This window comes from Mus musculus, chromosome 17 (assembly GCF_000001635.26).
Source record: "Mus musculus strain C57BL/6J chromosome 17, GRCm38.p6 C57BL/6J".
In the NCBI taxonomy this organism is placed as follows: Eukaryota; Metazoa; Chordata; class Mammalia; order Rodentia; family Muridae; genus Mus; species Mus musculus.
Window position 1 is genome coordinate 10,205,744 of NC_000083.6, and position 17,316 is coordinate 10,223,059.

The 17,316-nt window shown below is 34.8% G+C and overlaps 1 protein-coding gene across 9 annotated transcripts in view; it reads right to left on the minus strand.

The window, feature by feature from the left end:
• Positions 1-727: 727 nt before the first annotated feature.
• Qk (quaking) overlaps positions 728-17,316 on the minus strand; it is a 112,891-nt gene continuing 96,302 nt past the window's right edge. Inside the window, exons 5-8 of one of the 9 annotated variants that reach the window (NM_001159517.1) lie at positions 11,973-12,060; positions 10,417-10,716; positions 7,616-7,690; positions 728-3,888 (exon numbers count right to left, since the gene is read on the minus strand). In NM_001159517.1, coding sequence (NP_001152989.1) covers positions 3,872-3,888; positions 7,616-7,690; positions 10,417-10,716; positions 11,973-12,060 — 480 coding nt within the window. In that variant the 3' untranslated portion in view covers positions 728-3,871. Of the gene's footprint in view, positions 3,889-4,435; positions 9,732-10,416; positions 10,717-11,972; positions 12,061-17,316 lie in introns of those variants that run through there. The other 8 variants (XR_385170.3, XR_385169.3, XR_385168.3 and 5 more) reach the window with 8 other exon arrangements.

Genomic DNA, 17,316 nt, shown 5'->3' on the forward strand with positions numbered 1-17,316 from the left:
TCTGACACAAAAATGGACTCAAGTGCTGAAGAAGAGGTCTCTTTACAGAGAGCACAACCAAGTGAAGAATGGGAGAAAGAAGGATCTTAGATCTACTTCTCTGTAGAATTTAACCAAACACACACACGTCAGATTACAGTGTTTGTCTCTGCCGTGCTTCCTGTGTAGTTGTCTAGGCTGTTCTGGAACTGCGTAAGGGGAAAGCTACCCAAGTTGAGCTCTTCAAGACACTGAAGAGGGGGTGGTGTGTATGTGTGTGTCACAGACAGGATGGGACTGCAAGACCTAGAGAGGCCGACTTAACTCTAATAGGAGCAGCTAGCTAAACAACACAGGAGAAATATCAGCTATGAACTCTATGAGACCAAAACTGGCCTGTTCACAGAAATTTAGGCAAAAGACTCAACAAAGAATCAAACTGGTCTCTCAAGGTGCATCATTACAGTAAATTTCTTGACTCTTTATGCTGTGAGCAGAGAGTGATTATTTTGGAGCAGGAAAAATAAAGTGTGGAATTAGTATTGCAGATGCTGAAAGGCCAGTGGCATGACTAGGAGAAATGACTGACAGATGCTAGCCTGCTCCCATCTCCACTGGCACTTACCCTCCATGGTAAAAGGCCAAGGACCCAAAGCCATTTTAGCAGAGGTGTGCACAACTGTCAGCTGACAAACAACATAGAAAACAAGTCACACTATGTTATCTCTGATCACGTTCTTCAGTGTTAGTCCAGGAACTCAAGACTTTATTTATCCCTGTTTGTTTTCATTAAACACGGAAAGGTTAATAAACAAACATAGTCCAGAGTTAGTAGGTTGGTATTATAACATTTATTAAAATAATGCTATGGGTTAATAGAAACAGCAAAGAACCAAAGAACTAAAATGCAAGCTATGTAAAATCCCAACTAAAACCCAGAAGTGTCTAATGTATTCATTCATCAGCTAACTAAAAGCCCAAGAAAGACAAGACACCCAATATAATAAAGTACTGCAAAACAATTGGCAATTTTCAGTTATCAAAATTGTGGATTTTGCATTTTGTATCCTTTTCTCAATCAAGAAAAAAATTCTTTTGAATGTTATATAACATACATATAAAACAAGATAGAAAAATACATTATAAACTTGTAACAATGGCTGTAAATACATTATCTTACATGTTTCTCATAGGCAATAGGTTGGTTATGGTACATACACAGCATGAAACTACTAAGATAATAAAGAATAGACAAAAAATACATGTCAGCTGTATGGTAACATACAAGCGACACTCCCATCTACCCACGCTAAAAATTACATAATACTGTCAGGAAAAAAGTCTTACTTTTAAACTACATACTTTAATAAGAAAAAAAAATTCAATAGAGTGATAATACTGAGAACCAAGGCATTCAGAGATTCCAAAAGTCATGCTTTTTTTCAGTTGACTCAAAACACTGTCAACTAAGTTTTCAAAAGTTTGTTCAGAGCCAGCATTACTCATAAACGTCACACGTCTACTGTTTTACACATTTGCTTTCTTCCCCATAAAAGACCTTTGATAAACATCTAAATTGTCCAGGTATAACACAGCTGAGATGAGACTGGATCAAATACTGGTACTGTTTGTTTGTTTTTTTTAAAACTATCACCTCAAGTGTTCTGAGTGTCGCATATTTATTCAACCAACCAACCAAAATAAAAATCAAAATGGCACAGCATATATTGTAAATAAATCAAAACCATATGTGTAACAGAAAGACAAAGCAGTGGTACATTAAATCAAAGCTAGCTGAGTACAAAACAAGGACTGTCTATTGCATAGTAAATAAACTGAAAATGGTTCCAAGTGAGACAGAATAATGGAGAGGTCACCATGAAGGTGACCAATGAGCTTCCTGCTGACCTTGACTGTGAAGCCATGAGGGTATGGAAGAGGGCATGAGTTGATGAGCCAGGAGTCCACAATCACTTGAGATTTGCCACATCTGGTACTGAGCGGTTAATGACTTATTAACGCAAGTGTTTAGATGCAGGCTTTGCACACGGACTGCTTCAACTACAAAACTGTTTGACTTTCAAGAGAGAAACTGGAGAGGAGAAAGAATGGAGCAGAGCAGTCACTGAACACTGTGATGCGGGCTTTCCACGCTCCTTTAGAGTTAAAAAGTTTAGGAGCAGTTACTAAAGCCAGCAGAGATGGACTACATAAGATATCTGATTAGATTTATGTTACTTAACACTTTTTCAACAATAAAAAATTTCAAAGATTCATTTTTGTGAAAAAGTTTTTTAGGCATTACAATTATTTCTAATTGGTAAGGAAAAATTCCATTGTATCCCTCTTCTCCAAATAAAATAAAGCTCTAATTTAATTTTGTCTGCAAACTGATGTTCAGATCTTACATAATTTTTTTCTAAACCTCAGAATCTTTGGGCTAACACTGAAGACGGTAATAACCAAAAGTACTAATTATGATTTGTAAAAGAATGACATTTTAAAATTTACTAGTCAGACATTAGAAAAGCTATCAAATTTTTTCACAGTATCAGATTTGGCAAACTGGCATCAAGATAATGTGACACAAATCTTATAATTTAGACCATCAACTCATTTGTCTCCTCTCATATCTCCTTTCACATACTGGGCGACTGAGGAACATGCAGTAACTTTATTCTGAGGGAGGAGCTGATCTTACAGGACACTTGACTAAATGACCATGAAGAAAAATAAGGCACTTTCTTTTTCATTAGACTTATTCCAATACTTAAAAAATAAAAAAGAAAGACAAAAAGGCTCTTTTGGTCTTTTGTTTCTTGACAACCACCAGAAAAAATCATTTAATGAAATAAAGGGTTTCTTTGTTCTTTTTCTTTTTTTTTATAACACTTGAAAGTATAAAATGCTACATTTCCAAAAATATATATATTTTTTTCTGCACCAGCACCCTTGTATAGTAAAAGTATCTACTTTTTTGTTCATTTGTTTCAATGCACTACACTTTATCTACAATTTCATTACATGTATACAGCAAATAGGCAAGCATGGCTTTTACATCCTTAATGATATTTTCTATACAGGGAGGTTTAAAAAAAATATTTGAACAGTTTGCCCAGTAATGTGACACATAATGCATGTACCTTGTTCTCATATAATTTTTAAGGTGGTGTAAAATAAAGATTTGGAAATTTTAACTCAGATACTCAACTTTTTAAAAAATAGTGTTGTAGTTTTGTTCTTTGCATTTCTTTTCAAAACTCCTTGTTAAGTTTTTCTCTCATGGCACACTTTGTTCTAATACTTCAAATTTTGGCAGGCAATATAAAAAGGCTGCAATGTCTGCCCTTTGAGGGCACTGTAGTGACTAAACAAACAGCATGTCAAATTTTGAATACTTTTGAAGTCACTTCCCCAACGACATCCCTGACCGAAGGTTCATGCATGATGCATTGTCACACAGTACATTCAGAGAGAGCTTTGACTTCGCTAGGAGAAGAAAAAAATTCCTACAAGTCTCTCACAGTAACTGCCTCTGTCACTGAGTAGTTAGGGCCATCTGTCTCCCCTTCTTAAGAGAGGCCTTCTTACCGTTCGCTTGGGGTGGGGCATTGAGAGATGATCAGTGCTGTGGGATGAATCGGGCCTTATTGCTTTACTACTATTCAGTGCAGGTTCTAGAACCACTTTCACCCAAACAGGGGGGGAAAAGCTGAGTTGGAGGACAATTTCTTTGTCTTTTGTTTGGTTAGATGGTAAGACGAACGGACAAGTGCCTCAGCTCGCTGCACTGACGACAGGCAAGCAAAGGCGATTACCAGTTAACTGATCAGCAGGCAGGCATGGTCAGGTCATCATTGGGTGAAGAGTTCAGAGGTCAGAAGGTCATAGGTTAGTTGCCGGTGGCGGCTGGGTGGTTAGAAACAAAAAACAAAACAAAAAAAGAAAAGAAAAGATAGAGAAGAGATTAGTTTCAGCTAGTGACAGCTTAATGACAACATGAAAACTAATCACAACTAATAAAAAAAAGGCATGTTGAATTCTGACAAACTGATTGACACCATCTACAGAATACAATAAAAATCATGACAATTTCATATCATGATTTGAACAAATGAAGAAGAGCCCACTCCCACAAAAAATAATTTGAAAAACCCGACTTGTTAAAAGAAAAAAATAGAAATAAAATACAGCTAACAACTAATAGTTAGTAGCAGTCAATGAAGGAAATTGGAAACAATGATGAACAGGTTTGGTATAAAGAATTCTGAACAGTCAGTGCAGTTATAAGTATCTGACTGCTATTAAGCATTAGTATTCTCTCAGATGCAAGCAATAAAGCAACTATTAATGATGGATGTGATTATTAATAACTGATGATTAACAGAAATGGATCTAAAGAAATTTAAATTGCTATGAACAATTTGGTTCAACATAAACTCTGGGCCAAACAAAGTTTCTTTTGTTCAATAAATGTTTATTGCTTTTTCAATTATTCTATTTACAAACAACATGGAATTTCTTGGCCTCATGATACAAAGCAATACTGTAGTCTAGCAGTGTAGGCAACATCATGGGAACCAGAAAAAAGGCCAGGCCTTTTGCACCAGCCAACATTTTCCAGTTGAAAATACTAATTTACACATATAGAACACTTATAAAATGCACTTGCATGTAAACACTGTAAAATCCTGCCATTTAAAACTCTATACCTCAAAGAACTCTAAGTACATAAAAAATAGAAGAAATTTCTAACTGATACCAAGAAGGCATTTTTAAAACTACAAACAGCTTTCTTTATTCAATTTCAAAGCTAATACTCTGCAAATACAATAAAATCTGACATTTCATATACATTCCTGCTTTATATTTTTATATTTTAAAAGAAGCCACCTGTAAATACTATTTTCTTTTGCAAAGTAACAAAAAAGAACAAAAAAAAATTTAAAAAATTACAGTAAAACATAAAGTAGTTCTCAAGTGGAAAAGTTATCACTCCAAAGTCCTTGAGTAGCTCCTTCTTTAATCAACCTCTCACATTCTACTTCATCAAACTTGGTCCACTTAACAGTAGTATAATTTTTAAGACTCATTCAACAGCTTAATTATTTCTACTATATTCTGAGGTTTGACAGAATTTTCTGTACTGTTGCCATTGAGACAAAGGCAGGAGAGATGTGAATGAAAAGATGCTCAGTGCAAGGTTAGAGTCTATGCCACTTCATAAATCAAACCTAGTAGGTGTCATGTTCACAGGGTTTAAATGTTCTATATAATAGACCTATTTACCTTTGTATGACAAAAATGGTTTCTATAGTCTATCAATTAGGACAGTTTATAAATACTACAAAAATATTGTATCTTCAATATAATCAAATCTTCCCTGAATTTCTTAAAAGGAAGCAGACTTTTATTTAAAACAAAAACGGTTGTCCCATAGTCTTAAATTTGTGTAAGTAATGTTTTGGTCAAATCATTACTTAGATAATTTCTGATTATATTTGAGTGTGGATTACTTAACAAAGTACATTATCATATCCAGTACATCTAAAATACATCCTCTGCCATGTCCTGGACTCCTACAGTACACACAGGTAATGTTAACTGTGCAAAATCACGTATAGTTCGTTACAACTATAAAGTCAGTTGGTCTTTAAGTTTCAAACCAATTGTGAAATAACTATGGAAGTGGGTTTGTTTTTAGTAAGCAACTAGATACTCTAAGTGCTTACATACAGACAGTTACATGGTTATATGTCCTCGGGCTGCTTCCTTGCATCAAATGAATGCTAATAATAATCTTCTCAAAAGATGAGAGAGAGAGAGAGAGAGAGAAAGAGAGAGAGAGAGAGAGAGAGAGAGAGAGAGAAACAGTAGTATCATAAAATAATGTAAGTCAAGGGCTTCGGTCCTCTCCCTTGGACCCAGTGAGTACATGTGGTGATCGTGTTCCTAAGTGATCTATCTCTAGAAGAAAGGAAAAGTTGGAGATGGAGCAGGGGGGATAAAAACCGTTTTGGTTTGCTGACACTGCATTTTGAACACAAACAGAACTAATCAAAATAAACACAGCTCCAGATGAGCCATGCATGGAATGTGTTGTCATTTTCCAAATACAGTAAGATCTTAGTCTAATATTCTCAACTATCTGAAGGCTCTGGAGTACAAAGTGAGAAAGGATTATTGTGTTAGTGAAAAAATTTAAAAGGAACACGGGGAAAGAAAAACCAAAGAGGGGGAAAAATTACTTCAAAATCAAAACACTCTGTAAAATAATTATGTTAGACTTTTGCAGTATGATGCAGCTTCAAAGTATCTATGAGACTGCCCACATCTGAAGTAACCTTTCCCATCTAACTTCCTCATCTCTATGCGACTCTGATACAATGGTTGATATGCTCACACTTGGCACAACTGCATGTAGTAGTATTGTTATGCATATGCCACCAGATTTTGTTCAATGAAAAACCACTACAAAAATATATGTTAGGTAAAGTTTTCAGGACTCTATTTTAGTGTGATAGTAAATAAGTATCACTGATGTCTTTGGAAGGTTATTTTATTTCTAATACACAAGGCAACTGTGTGCCGTATTTATAGTGGTTATTCAAGAGTAGAGTAACCATGTCAAGTGAGCTAGCTCCTTTTCTACTATGCTTGGGATTCCAATCTTTCAATTAAAAACAAAACACAAAAGAATCACACAAAAAAGTCAAAACAAAAAAAAAAAAAACAAAAACAAAACAAAACAAAAAAAAAAAACCCAAACAAAACTACTACTACTCAAATAAGCATAAATAATTTAAAAATGGGTCCAAGGGCATATATAGGGCACAAGTTACAAATATGAAAGTGAGAAAAATGAAGACTTGTTTCCAGTCACAGGTTAGTAAAAAAGGATATCCAAGGAGCTGGACCTCGCATACCACAGAACTGCAGGACAGTTAACGTTCAGGTACTGTAATTTAGCAGCAAATGACAAAACTCAAAGCATCCGTTTTGGCCAGAAAATAGAGTAAGAGGGAACTTGTTTTCTATTCATAAAGTATCCACTTAGATTAAAATTATCTTCACAGTCCTGACTGTTGATTTTAGGTATGTTCTTGACACATATACCCTCATATTTATATAGTGGCTCAATGTTTTATAATATAGAAAAATGGATAATAAATCTTCAGTTTTCTCCAAAATTACATGGAAGCAAAATTTTTTTTTTTTACTTCTCTCATAAAAACATCATCTGCTCAATTCATTTTGCAGTACCAACTGAAATATTCAGAATAATTAAAGGGAAAAATTTAGCAACAATTATTACTAAACATTGCTATGATAATGTAAAAATTTAATAGCTCCCCAAATAGACTAATTTATGTTTTAGCTGGAATAAATCTTAGGACAAAGTAATAGAAGATTTAATAAATTAAAATGTAAAGGGGAGGGGTGAAAACCCAAACCAAAAACAAAACCACAAAACCAAACCAACCTTAAATCAATCAATTATTAAATTTAGAAAGGGAAAAAGAAAAGAAAATGGTGTGCAGGTAGACAGTTACATTTTTCCATCAGGTCTGGTGTTGCAAACTTTTTGGACACCCAGCACATTGCTTATAAACAAGAACTGCAGAACTAAACTAACCTCGGTCTGCGGTCACAATCCTTTGGTAAGGATGGACACGCATATCGTGCCTTCGAACTTTAGTAGCCACCGCACCTAGTTAAATTGCAATTACCAAGACAAAGTTAGAAAACATACATAAGGGAAACATTGACAGCAGGTTTATCAAAATGGATCTCAAAGGTTCACTTACTACAAAAGCTTAAGAAACATGTTAAGGCACAGTAGTTTTAAAATCAACTGTAGTATGTCATGTATCTATCAATATTGCATTCATTTCAAACAGGTTGGCCTTCTACCTACTTCACCTCTTCATTGACAGTCCCCAAGTCACAGTATCTCACGAGCTCTATTAGAACCAGACGTGTCTGAGCTTTACTAGTCACATATTCACTGAAGTGCCTTTCTTGCAGCAGGACTACTTAAATAATGCCACATTTAATACTGACAATTATTTTGCTAACCTTAACTTTCAGAGTTTATCACTTAAAAAAGGTTTAAAAAGCAACTCTTAATTAAAGCCTACAGATTGTGGATTTAAACTTTTGAGTCAATAAGTATGAACTGCAATGAATTAGGTGATTAGTAAAGCAAACAGTACAGTACACTTAGCAGTCAGTTTACTTCTATACACTCCTTTATAAATTACTGTTGCTTTGCAGTATTACAGACTAATCCAAATTAATAGTATCATTTTACTTTATATCTATGTGCAAAAAGTGCAAGTAAGTCACTGACTGCTAGGCTAAGGTTTTTCCCGGAGGCTGCTGAGACTAAGCATTTGTTAAATTCAGATCTGATGAGGGTTCGGTTAAGACCGTTCTTGAATTCTTAGCCTTTCGTTGGGAAAGCCATACCTAAAGATAAAAGGAAGGGAATTAAACATTAGTCATCAATGAAGATTTGATGCTAATACCAATCTCCTCACTACCACCAACACATATGTCTGCATCTGTTTTGAAAGGCACTGCTTATTTTAAAATAATGTGAAACTTGATACATAACATGCATGTTATCTGTGTGCAAATTTACTGTAACTTGGGAATTTAAAGTAATTTCCTCAGTTCTCCAAAGGACTAATATCATTGTTTTACTGCTTAGGTGGCAAAGCAAGAAATAATGATGATGATGATGATAATAATAATAATAATAATAATGATGATAATGATAATAATTTCTAACTTGGTACTTATTGAGAACCTTGACGATGTTAATTTGGTATCTGCATATTTTGTTAATAGTGTTGGTTTCAATCAATTCTTTATATATATAAATGTCCTAACCAAACCAAACGACATGTTACTTTATAATGGAGAAATTTTACAGCAGTGCCTCTTGCTGTCTCTAAGCAGTAAACTGGTTGAAAACCTATTTTTCATTTTAGATAAGCAGACTGCATAGTAATTCTATTTGGCAAAACTAGGCACTAACAGTCAGGAGCAGCAGCTGGAAGCTGAGAGCCCTAACTCCTCAGGAACAAGAGCTTCTGTGAGTGCGGCAGAGAGGAGTTCTGGGGAAGGAGCATGCACGGGGGCCACAGGACAGAGAATTAATAGAAAGGAAAACTTAAATAAGGTTATATATAGGTTACATGTTATTTTTTTTTTAAAATGCTTCAAGTAATGTGCAATAGAATACAGCCTCTTACTAACACTTCTGTTGTATAATTCTGACTTATAATTATTTTATACAATGACTTAAGACAGAAAACATGTACAATAAAATGTTTATAAACAAAGGCACCTAAGTGCATGCACACACACAGATAACATACAGAGCGCTGCGGCTTTCTTTAAATGAACAATGAATTTTCAAGTTTAAATCTTAATGTCCAAGTTCACTAAAGACTTTCAAAATTAATATTAAGTGGAGGATGGGGGAGGGAACCTTTAAAAGATCAAAGTCCTAGGAGTCAACAGCAGGCACACAGCACCAAGGTCATACACAAAAAAGTTTCAAATTCTGTCTGGTAAAACAGTGGGGTTGCACAGAAACAGTTTTTTTTTTTGTTTGTTTTGTTTTGTTTTTTGTTTTTTCCACATTGACTGGTCGTGTTATAACAGCTGCTGTATTCTAGTCCTTCATCCAGCAAGTCAATGGGCTGAAATATCAGGCATGACTGGCATTTCAATCCACTCTATAAAAAAAAGGCATCAGTAATGTCTTTTTCAAGAATATTGCTTTTTCATCATGTAAACGCATGAAGTTATATGACTTCAATTTCTGCCTCCAACATGATTAAACTTACTAAATTGGTATGTGGTCATCTAGTCCACAGTAGTATGGAAATTATAAAATATTGTTCATGTTATTCAGGACTTTAAAAGATATAAGCTGAAAACCCTTAAAACTGAAACTATTAACTACATCTTTTAAGTGATCATAAATACTTAAACACATACACAAATAACAGAATTTTAATAAAAATCTCACTATATTGATAGAAATTTAAAATTCACCAAGCAATCTCTGATACAAAATAAACCTAATTTTGGGTAGTGAAGCTCTGCCTATTAGGATAAAGGGGAAAGAATGGTTTAAATAAAACTCAAGAACAAGTTTAGTCACCTAAGAAATCTCACTGAGACTATACGTGGCAAGTTTACCCAGAATGATTCTGAGATACTAAAGTGACCCAAATTAAGGTGTAATTACTTAATGGGAGAACTTTAGTGAGGAACTCAAATAAAACCATATTTAGTTTTCAACTTTTGCTAATCAAAACTTATACTGTCGCTCTGAAATCGATAACTATCCTTCCAAAGTCTGGAGTACCAAAATTTAGGAATGCATTAATCACATAGTACAGGAATCATACTTACCTAACACACCACTGGGTTCAATAGGGTACTCAAGGATTGATGTAGCTGGTGCCAATGTGTAGGGGTATTCATAGGGTGTGTAGATTAACCCAGCTTCAGGCCCTGGAGGGACTATTGCAGCAGTTGGGTGAGGAGTTCCGTTTGGCATGACAGCGGTCTGTATTTGTCTGATCAAAGGCATTATGGTAGGGCCAGCTGGCGTAGGTGTACGCAGAGCAGCTGGTGGGAGGACAGGCGCAGGCCCAGTGATGATCCTTGGAGCAGCCTGGGCAGTTGCTGCAAGAGAAAAGGCAAGGGCTGCTACAGTAAGCAAAGAAATTTAGAAAGAAGTATAGGGATAGCAGTAATAAAACATGAGGAAATGAGAGGGAAGTAGGAAAAAGAAAGGAAAAAGCAGGAAAGAAGAAAAATAAAAGGAAATCATTAGTACATGCACTGACCACACAGAAATGCCAAAGCAAACCAACCAAGTGCAATAAATAAGCTTCCCCCCCAACATGATTCACAAAATGCAAAAATAAAACCACTGTAAAAAATGAGCATGACCATTTAACGTTACACTTTTCATATCTTTGATGATATATCCACTTACAACATCTTGTGAGACGAAAGAGCATCCAAAAAAAAAAAAAAAAAAAAACACAAACCACCGCAAGAAAACATTCCAATTAAAAGATGCAACAAAATATCTACTAAGCTGAGTCCATAGACATAGTTTTTGGTATATTTCTAAAGCACAATGTTGGCTTCAAGTTTAAATAAAACTCCCTGGGTAAGTCAGATAAGTAAACACTAAATGTACATGTTCCCAGCATGCTAGGAATTATTCCATGAGTAAAAGAATACAGAAACAGTCCTATTGCTAAATTCATGACTATAAAGGGTAAATCAAAGCCAACCATTTATAAAGTAAGTACTGCTAAACTTTTGGCAATTTTGATTATGAGTTTAAAATTCAATTTTGTGTGTGGCTGTGTGTGCATGTGTGTGCGTGTAGGCTCTTGTTCACATAAATGACATGTAAACCTTAGCTCATCTCAAACTATACAATTTACAAACAAAACAAAACCAGCAACTATTCTATCACACAGCTTATAAAGTTATGCCACAATTCAGGGCGAGCGTAGTCTGCAAACAGCTGCCACTCAGTAATCTTTGTGAACTTGCATAGGAACATAGCAAACATGCAAGCAAGGGGAGAGGAAAGACTTGAGTAGCAGGGCCATTTCACTTAGACACTTCGCTTCAAATAAAAAAAGCTTTCAAAGTTTGTCTTTTGCATAATGTCACAAACAAAAAATTTAAGGTCTTAACTTGATAGTTAATGCTGCAGGACATTTCTTGAAACCCACCACCCCCTTCACCAGAAGAGAAAAATTACAACCCCAAACTTTATATACTGATATAAAATTGAGCAGACCACTGCTAAACAGAAGCATTAAATAAAATGGTCCTCTTTGTAAATTTTATCATTACTTCAACTCTAATTGGTTTTAGGCTGTGGTACCAACAAACAAACACCAGGAGCTGTAATCCTGCCCTAGGCTCATTCTTACGTGATTTAATGTTGGCGTCTCTGTAGGTGCCATTCAGAATTGCAAGCTCCATCAGCTGCATCTTCTTCAGGCTGTCTTCACCTTCAGCCTGCACATGGGAAATGAGTGGTAAGTATTTGAGACTGTATACATATAACTAAAAAGTGCATATACCATGTGACTTTGAACTACAAAAGTCAACTAGCAATCATCGCTGAATTTCTAAACTTTTATTCCTGATTTCTTATGCTACTGTTCTTGGTTTTTCCCTCAATCTAACTACAAGGGCTATTATATCTTTGGCCCTCTATCTTTAGGGTCACTGTATAATTTACTATCAACATAGGCAATATTTACAACTGAAAGGGGCACTAAGACTAACTAGAATACATAAACATAAACCAAGATGGCCACAGCTTGGTTTCACCCTCTTCCACTAACTAACACACTACTCTTAATAATTCATTCATTCACTATACTACTCAAACTATTGAATTCAGCTGACAGCAGTGTCTGTCATTTAGTACATACACAATCTAAACACACAATCTAGATCCAAGGGCCAGATAAACTTCCCTAAACACATCGTCTACCTTAATGCTTTGTAATACTCTCATGTCTTAAACTCTACACTGATTTCTTACTATATAAACAAAGATTTAAACCCTCTTTGAACTACCACACCAAGGTGAGCCAATTAACTTGCTCTTTCACACATATCTTGTAAAGCAATAGACCAGACTAACTCCATTAATGTCTTAGTGTATCTTCCCACTTGCCTATTAAATGTTCTTTACATGTTCCTATATGCTTCTCTTTCCAAGCCCTACTTACTCACAGCACCTTTACTTAAAAAAAAAAAAAGTTGACTTCCCCAGGACCCACCCTCCATTCTATAATTTCAGCCATGAACTGTTGAATGTCACCACTCCCAAAGTAGGATCTATTAGACTAGTCTCAACTTGTTATTTATCACATCTAATACTCATGCATGGATCCAATAATAATAATAATAATAATAATAATAATAATAATAATAACAACAATAATAACAATAATAACAATAATGATAATAATATTTTGAGACAGGCCTCCAAAAGCCCTGTCTTAATGTTCAAGCCCTGGCTGGTCTTGAACTCACAGAGATCCTCCTACATGCATCCCATGTGCTGGAATTAAAGATACACACCACTAAACCTTACCAGAAATTATTTATTTGTTTATTTTTAAATGACTGGCATGGAAATCAAATTTACTTCCTAAGCACAAATTTTTAACTAAAGCAAAATAAAGTGGTATAGAAGTACCAGTAAGTTTGTCCTTTAAAGATTATAGAATTAAGTGCCCTGCACTTTAATACATCACTTAGTCTACTTGACATTTGAAACATAGGACACATGCAAGTTTCTCCCTCAGTCTTCTATTTCTATTACAACTGTAATGACACAAAGATTTTTAGACTAGAGATTGGTATACTCTAATTTGTACAAAATGGAATTGCTGAGTGGGTATTTACTAAACCACAGAGAATTAAAGAAAAATGTAAGTGAAACCATTACGAAAACATTTGATGTAGTACTGAAAACTTTTAAAGTCGTCGTTGCAATAAATAATGAAGATACCTGTTAATTATTATTCCTTGACCGTCATCAATTTATATAAAAATAAATGAAACAAATATGACTTATTTGGTTAGATATAAAACAAACAAGCTACTATTAGAAAGGAAGTTGACATTATTATTAAAGTTCCTAAATTTGTTCATTAAAAATATTAATACTACAAGTTAAAATTTATCAACAGTTGCTTTGAATTTAATCTATGAAATATAAAAATTTTAAAAAAGAAAATAAAAAGCAATAGGCATACTTTCAGCCAGTGAAGAAAGATGTTGCTCAAATTTGAGAATATCAGTGAGTCAGGGACAAATTTACCTCCATCAAAAAATCTAAAAAGAAAGAAACTGCAAAGAGACGATGCACTTGGGAAAACATTTGAATTAGACTGTTTATTATTATTAAGAAGTGATTATGTCAACTGTGGGGATGACAGCCAAGAGAAAGATGGTAGAAGAAATCCTTGTGTTCCTATCAACATATGTACACAAGGCCATGTCATATTTAGGATCCAGAACACTAAGCCTGGGCAGAGATCACTGCAGTGGGTTAGTGGAAAACCCTAAGCCAGAAGGCACAGAATTATGTGGCAGAATTAGAATCTAAAACCAAACTGTCATATTCCAAAATAAGCTTTATTACTTTTATGACCCTACCACCTACTATTAAACTCTACATCCAAAGAGAGCTAGAGTGGGTTTTATTGCCTCCCAAGACAATAAAGTTGTAACAGAATTATTTTCATGTCAAAGTGGTTGTTTCGACTTTACTGCCCCATTTTTTACAGAAATTTAGCATATTTACTTGCTAAAAAGTTTTATCCTGTGATGTTAAAGGCTCGCATCTAGTTCTTCTGTAAAACTTCTCAGAAATGGTCAGACATAACACCCTCAAGTTATAGACCTTGTAGATATTTTACAATATATTTTATCAAACCAGCATTATTTATGTCAGGTGTAATAATTATTTTGGGAGGGATGGATAACAAAGAAATCTGCTCTTAAGAACTTCAATCAGGTCATTAAAGTGTATTTTACAGTTTATGCTATATTCTCCATCTCCTTAATGTTTTACTTTTAATTTACCCTACCTTTAATATCATTTTTAAAAACAAGACATAATTTACAGGCAATGACATGTCAAAATTTAAAGTGACACATTTGGCCAGTTTTGATGAACATACACGTAGACATGGCATTTTCAACAGCAAAACCTCCTTGTAAAGTTTAAGCACCAGCATTAGTGTGACTTCTCTTAAACCACAGTTCAGTTTCTCAGTTCTAGAAGTTGGAAGAATGGTAATTTCAGTAAAGCTCAAATGTTCTCAGTGTACTGTTTATGATACTGATCCATGCTGTCTGTGGCAGCAGAATGCTTAAATGGCCAAGTAGTAGTTTGTTGTTTATTCATTCTGTAGACTTTTGCTTGCTTCTAGTCTAAGAAACACTCTGAAAATTCTCACAGGCTTTTGTTGTGAACAAGTATCGAAATGTGATATTGTAAAGTCATAGGACAAATGAGTTCCATAAGCAAATACAAAGATTATCAGAACACTACAAACAGCATAATCATATATATATATATATATATATATATATATATATATATATATATATATATATATATATATATATATATAAACATATATACTACATAGAATAAACAGTTACAAACACAATTTTCTGAACTTTTTGGAATTGTGGATGACAGATTGGTATGTGTATATAAATATATAAATATATATATTAAATGTATGCATATATTTAAATGTATGCATATGCTACAATGAGATGTAAGCATGTCGTGAGGTTTGGCAACAAGCTATGTCAAAGTAATAACAGGTCAAATACCATGGGCCTAAAAGGGTTTTACTATTGTAAAGTATGAAAGTGTAAATGCTATTCACTTTATTAGAATGAGACATAAAATCTTCATCATCAAAGCGCCATGCTTCATAATAAAGCATGATACTGACACACATTATCACCAAGACTCAGATAAATTAACTTCTCTACAAAGTCATGATGCAGAACAGGCTCCTAAGCAGGATGCCTGAGACAGAGCCCTCAGGCTTTAACCATTACAGCCGTACAGTGCTATTACCACATTCAGCACTCCTACAATACCTTTATGTGAGAATTATCTTCTGAATCCATCAAAGGCTTCAAATTTAAAAAAAAAAAATGAGGAAAATCATGTTTACTTATTAGTACTTTAGGTGATTTAAAACAGAACTGGAAACTGGTCAGATGGCTCAGGAGGTGAGAATACTTGCTGCCAAGTCCGGCGTCCTGAGCTCCATCCTAGGATCTACATGGTAGATGGAGACAGTTCTCTTGCAGCCTCACTTCCAATGTTTTCTTCAACCAAAACTCAAGTTCAAAGCCCTGAGAATTGACTACAGTGGGGTTCTTTTCAGCCTCAAAACTGAACAGGCTCATGCTTAGAAGCACCATGAGATGCTATCATCTTTCAATGGCCTTCAAATTGTACTTTTACAGAATGCAGACTCGTCTGATGACACTCACAGAAATCTATGCTGTTTTGTTAAGAAAAGATCGATTATACACAGACACATGCTGCCTTTTCAGTTTTACTTTTTCATAACCAGTAAATATTTCCCAAACAACTCTCCCCCAAATTCCCTTTCCTGTGTTTATGTGAGAGAGTAGAAGTTGGGGAAGGGAGTCTGGGGGGAGGAAACACTGACTGTCTCATATAAAAAGCTAGGAATTTTTATGAGACTGGAGGAAGTAAAAGACAATGAAATGAGTAAAGGAAAAGGGGTGGCATTTTATTAGAAATCTCATTTTCATTCTTTTTCATTTTTAAATTAAAACATAATTATAAAATTCCTACCACACCTCAATCTCAAACTCATGGTCTCTTTTTAAGTTATAAGCAATTTTAATAACAGAACTTTCCCTTGTTCTGCTATGTCCAACTAACTCCCTTAAGCTCCAGAGGCTAAACAGCAACACATCAGAGGCTTCAATACCAATGTTGCATAGAACTTTCTCAGAGTCTAAGATCTAATCATAGTAAAACCTAGTAAAACCTCTTACGTTTCATCTTCTAGCGCTGGGGTTATACCTGCTTCTAAATCTATATTATAGTATGCCTGTCTTCTTTCTTTCCAGTTTACAGGAGTTCTTTGGCTAACTCCTTTCTAAGTTCTCTGTTGAATTAGTACCTACTATGGTTCACATTTTCTTGACTGACACAGAAGGTAAGTAGTTTACCAACACCACTCCACAGGACCTGAACTTCCCAGACTGTTTTTGTGACCATGTTTACATCTTCTTTTCTTACATCACCAATCTCATTCTGTGAATTTAAGGTTACATGAAATTTGACAGTCACGCTCAATTATTTGTTGTAGGTCATTTAAACTTTCCTTGATTTCAAAACCTTCATGTCTCCTGAGAAGCTTTCACAGACAGAAGTCTGTCCAAAAGAGGGTTAATTGTATGTGCTAAGCTCATCCAAAGATTGACAATAAAACTAAGAATCCATACCAATTGCTTCCTCTTCCCTTCCCATGGCTCCTTTACAGGTCTTCTAGTTTAGTTGTTTAGAAATGATGAACAAGCACCTACTAGAATGAAGCTTCTTTCTGTGCTAAATCTAACACTAAAGGACCCTCACAAACTGAGCACCAGAAAAGCTTCATCCTTCTGACTGAAGAAGCCTCCTACAGAATGCAGAGTGTCATCATTTCAACCAGGTTATAGAACCTTGCTTATCTT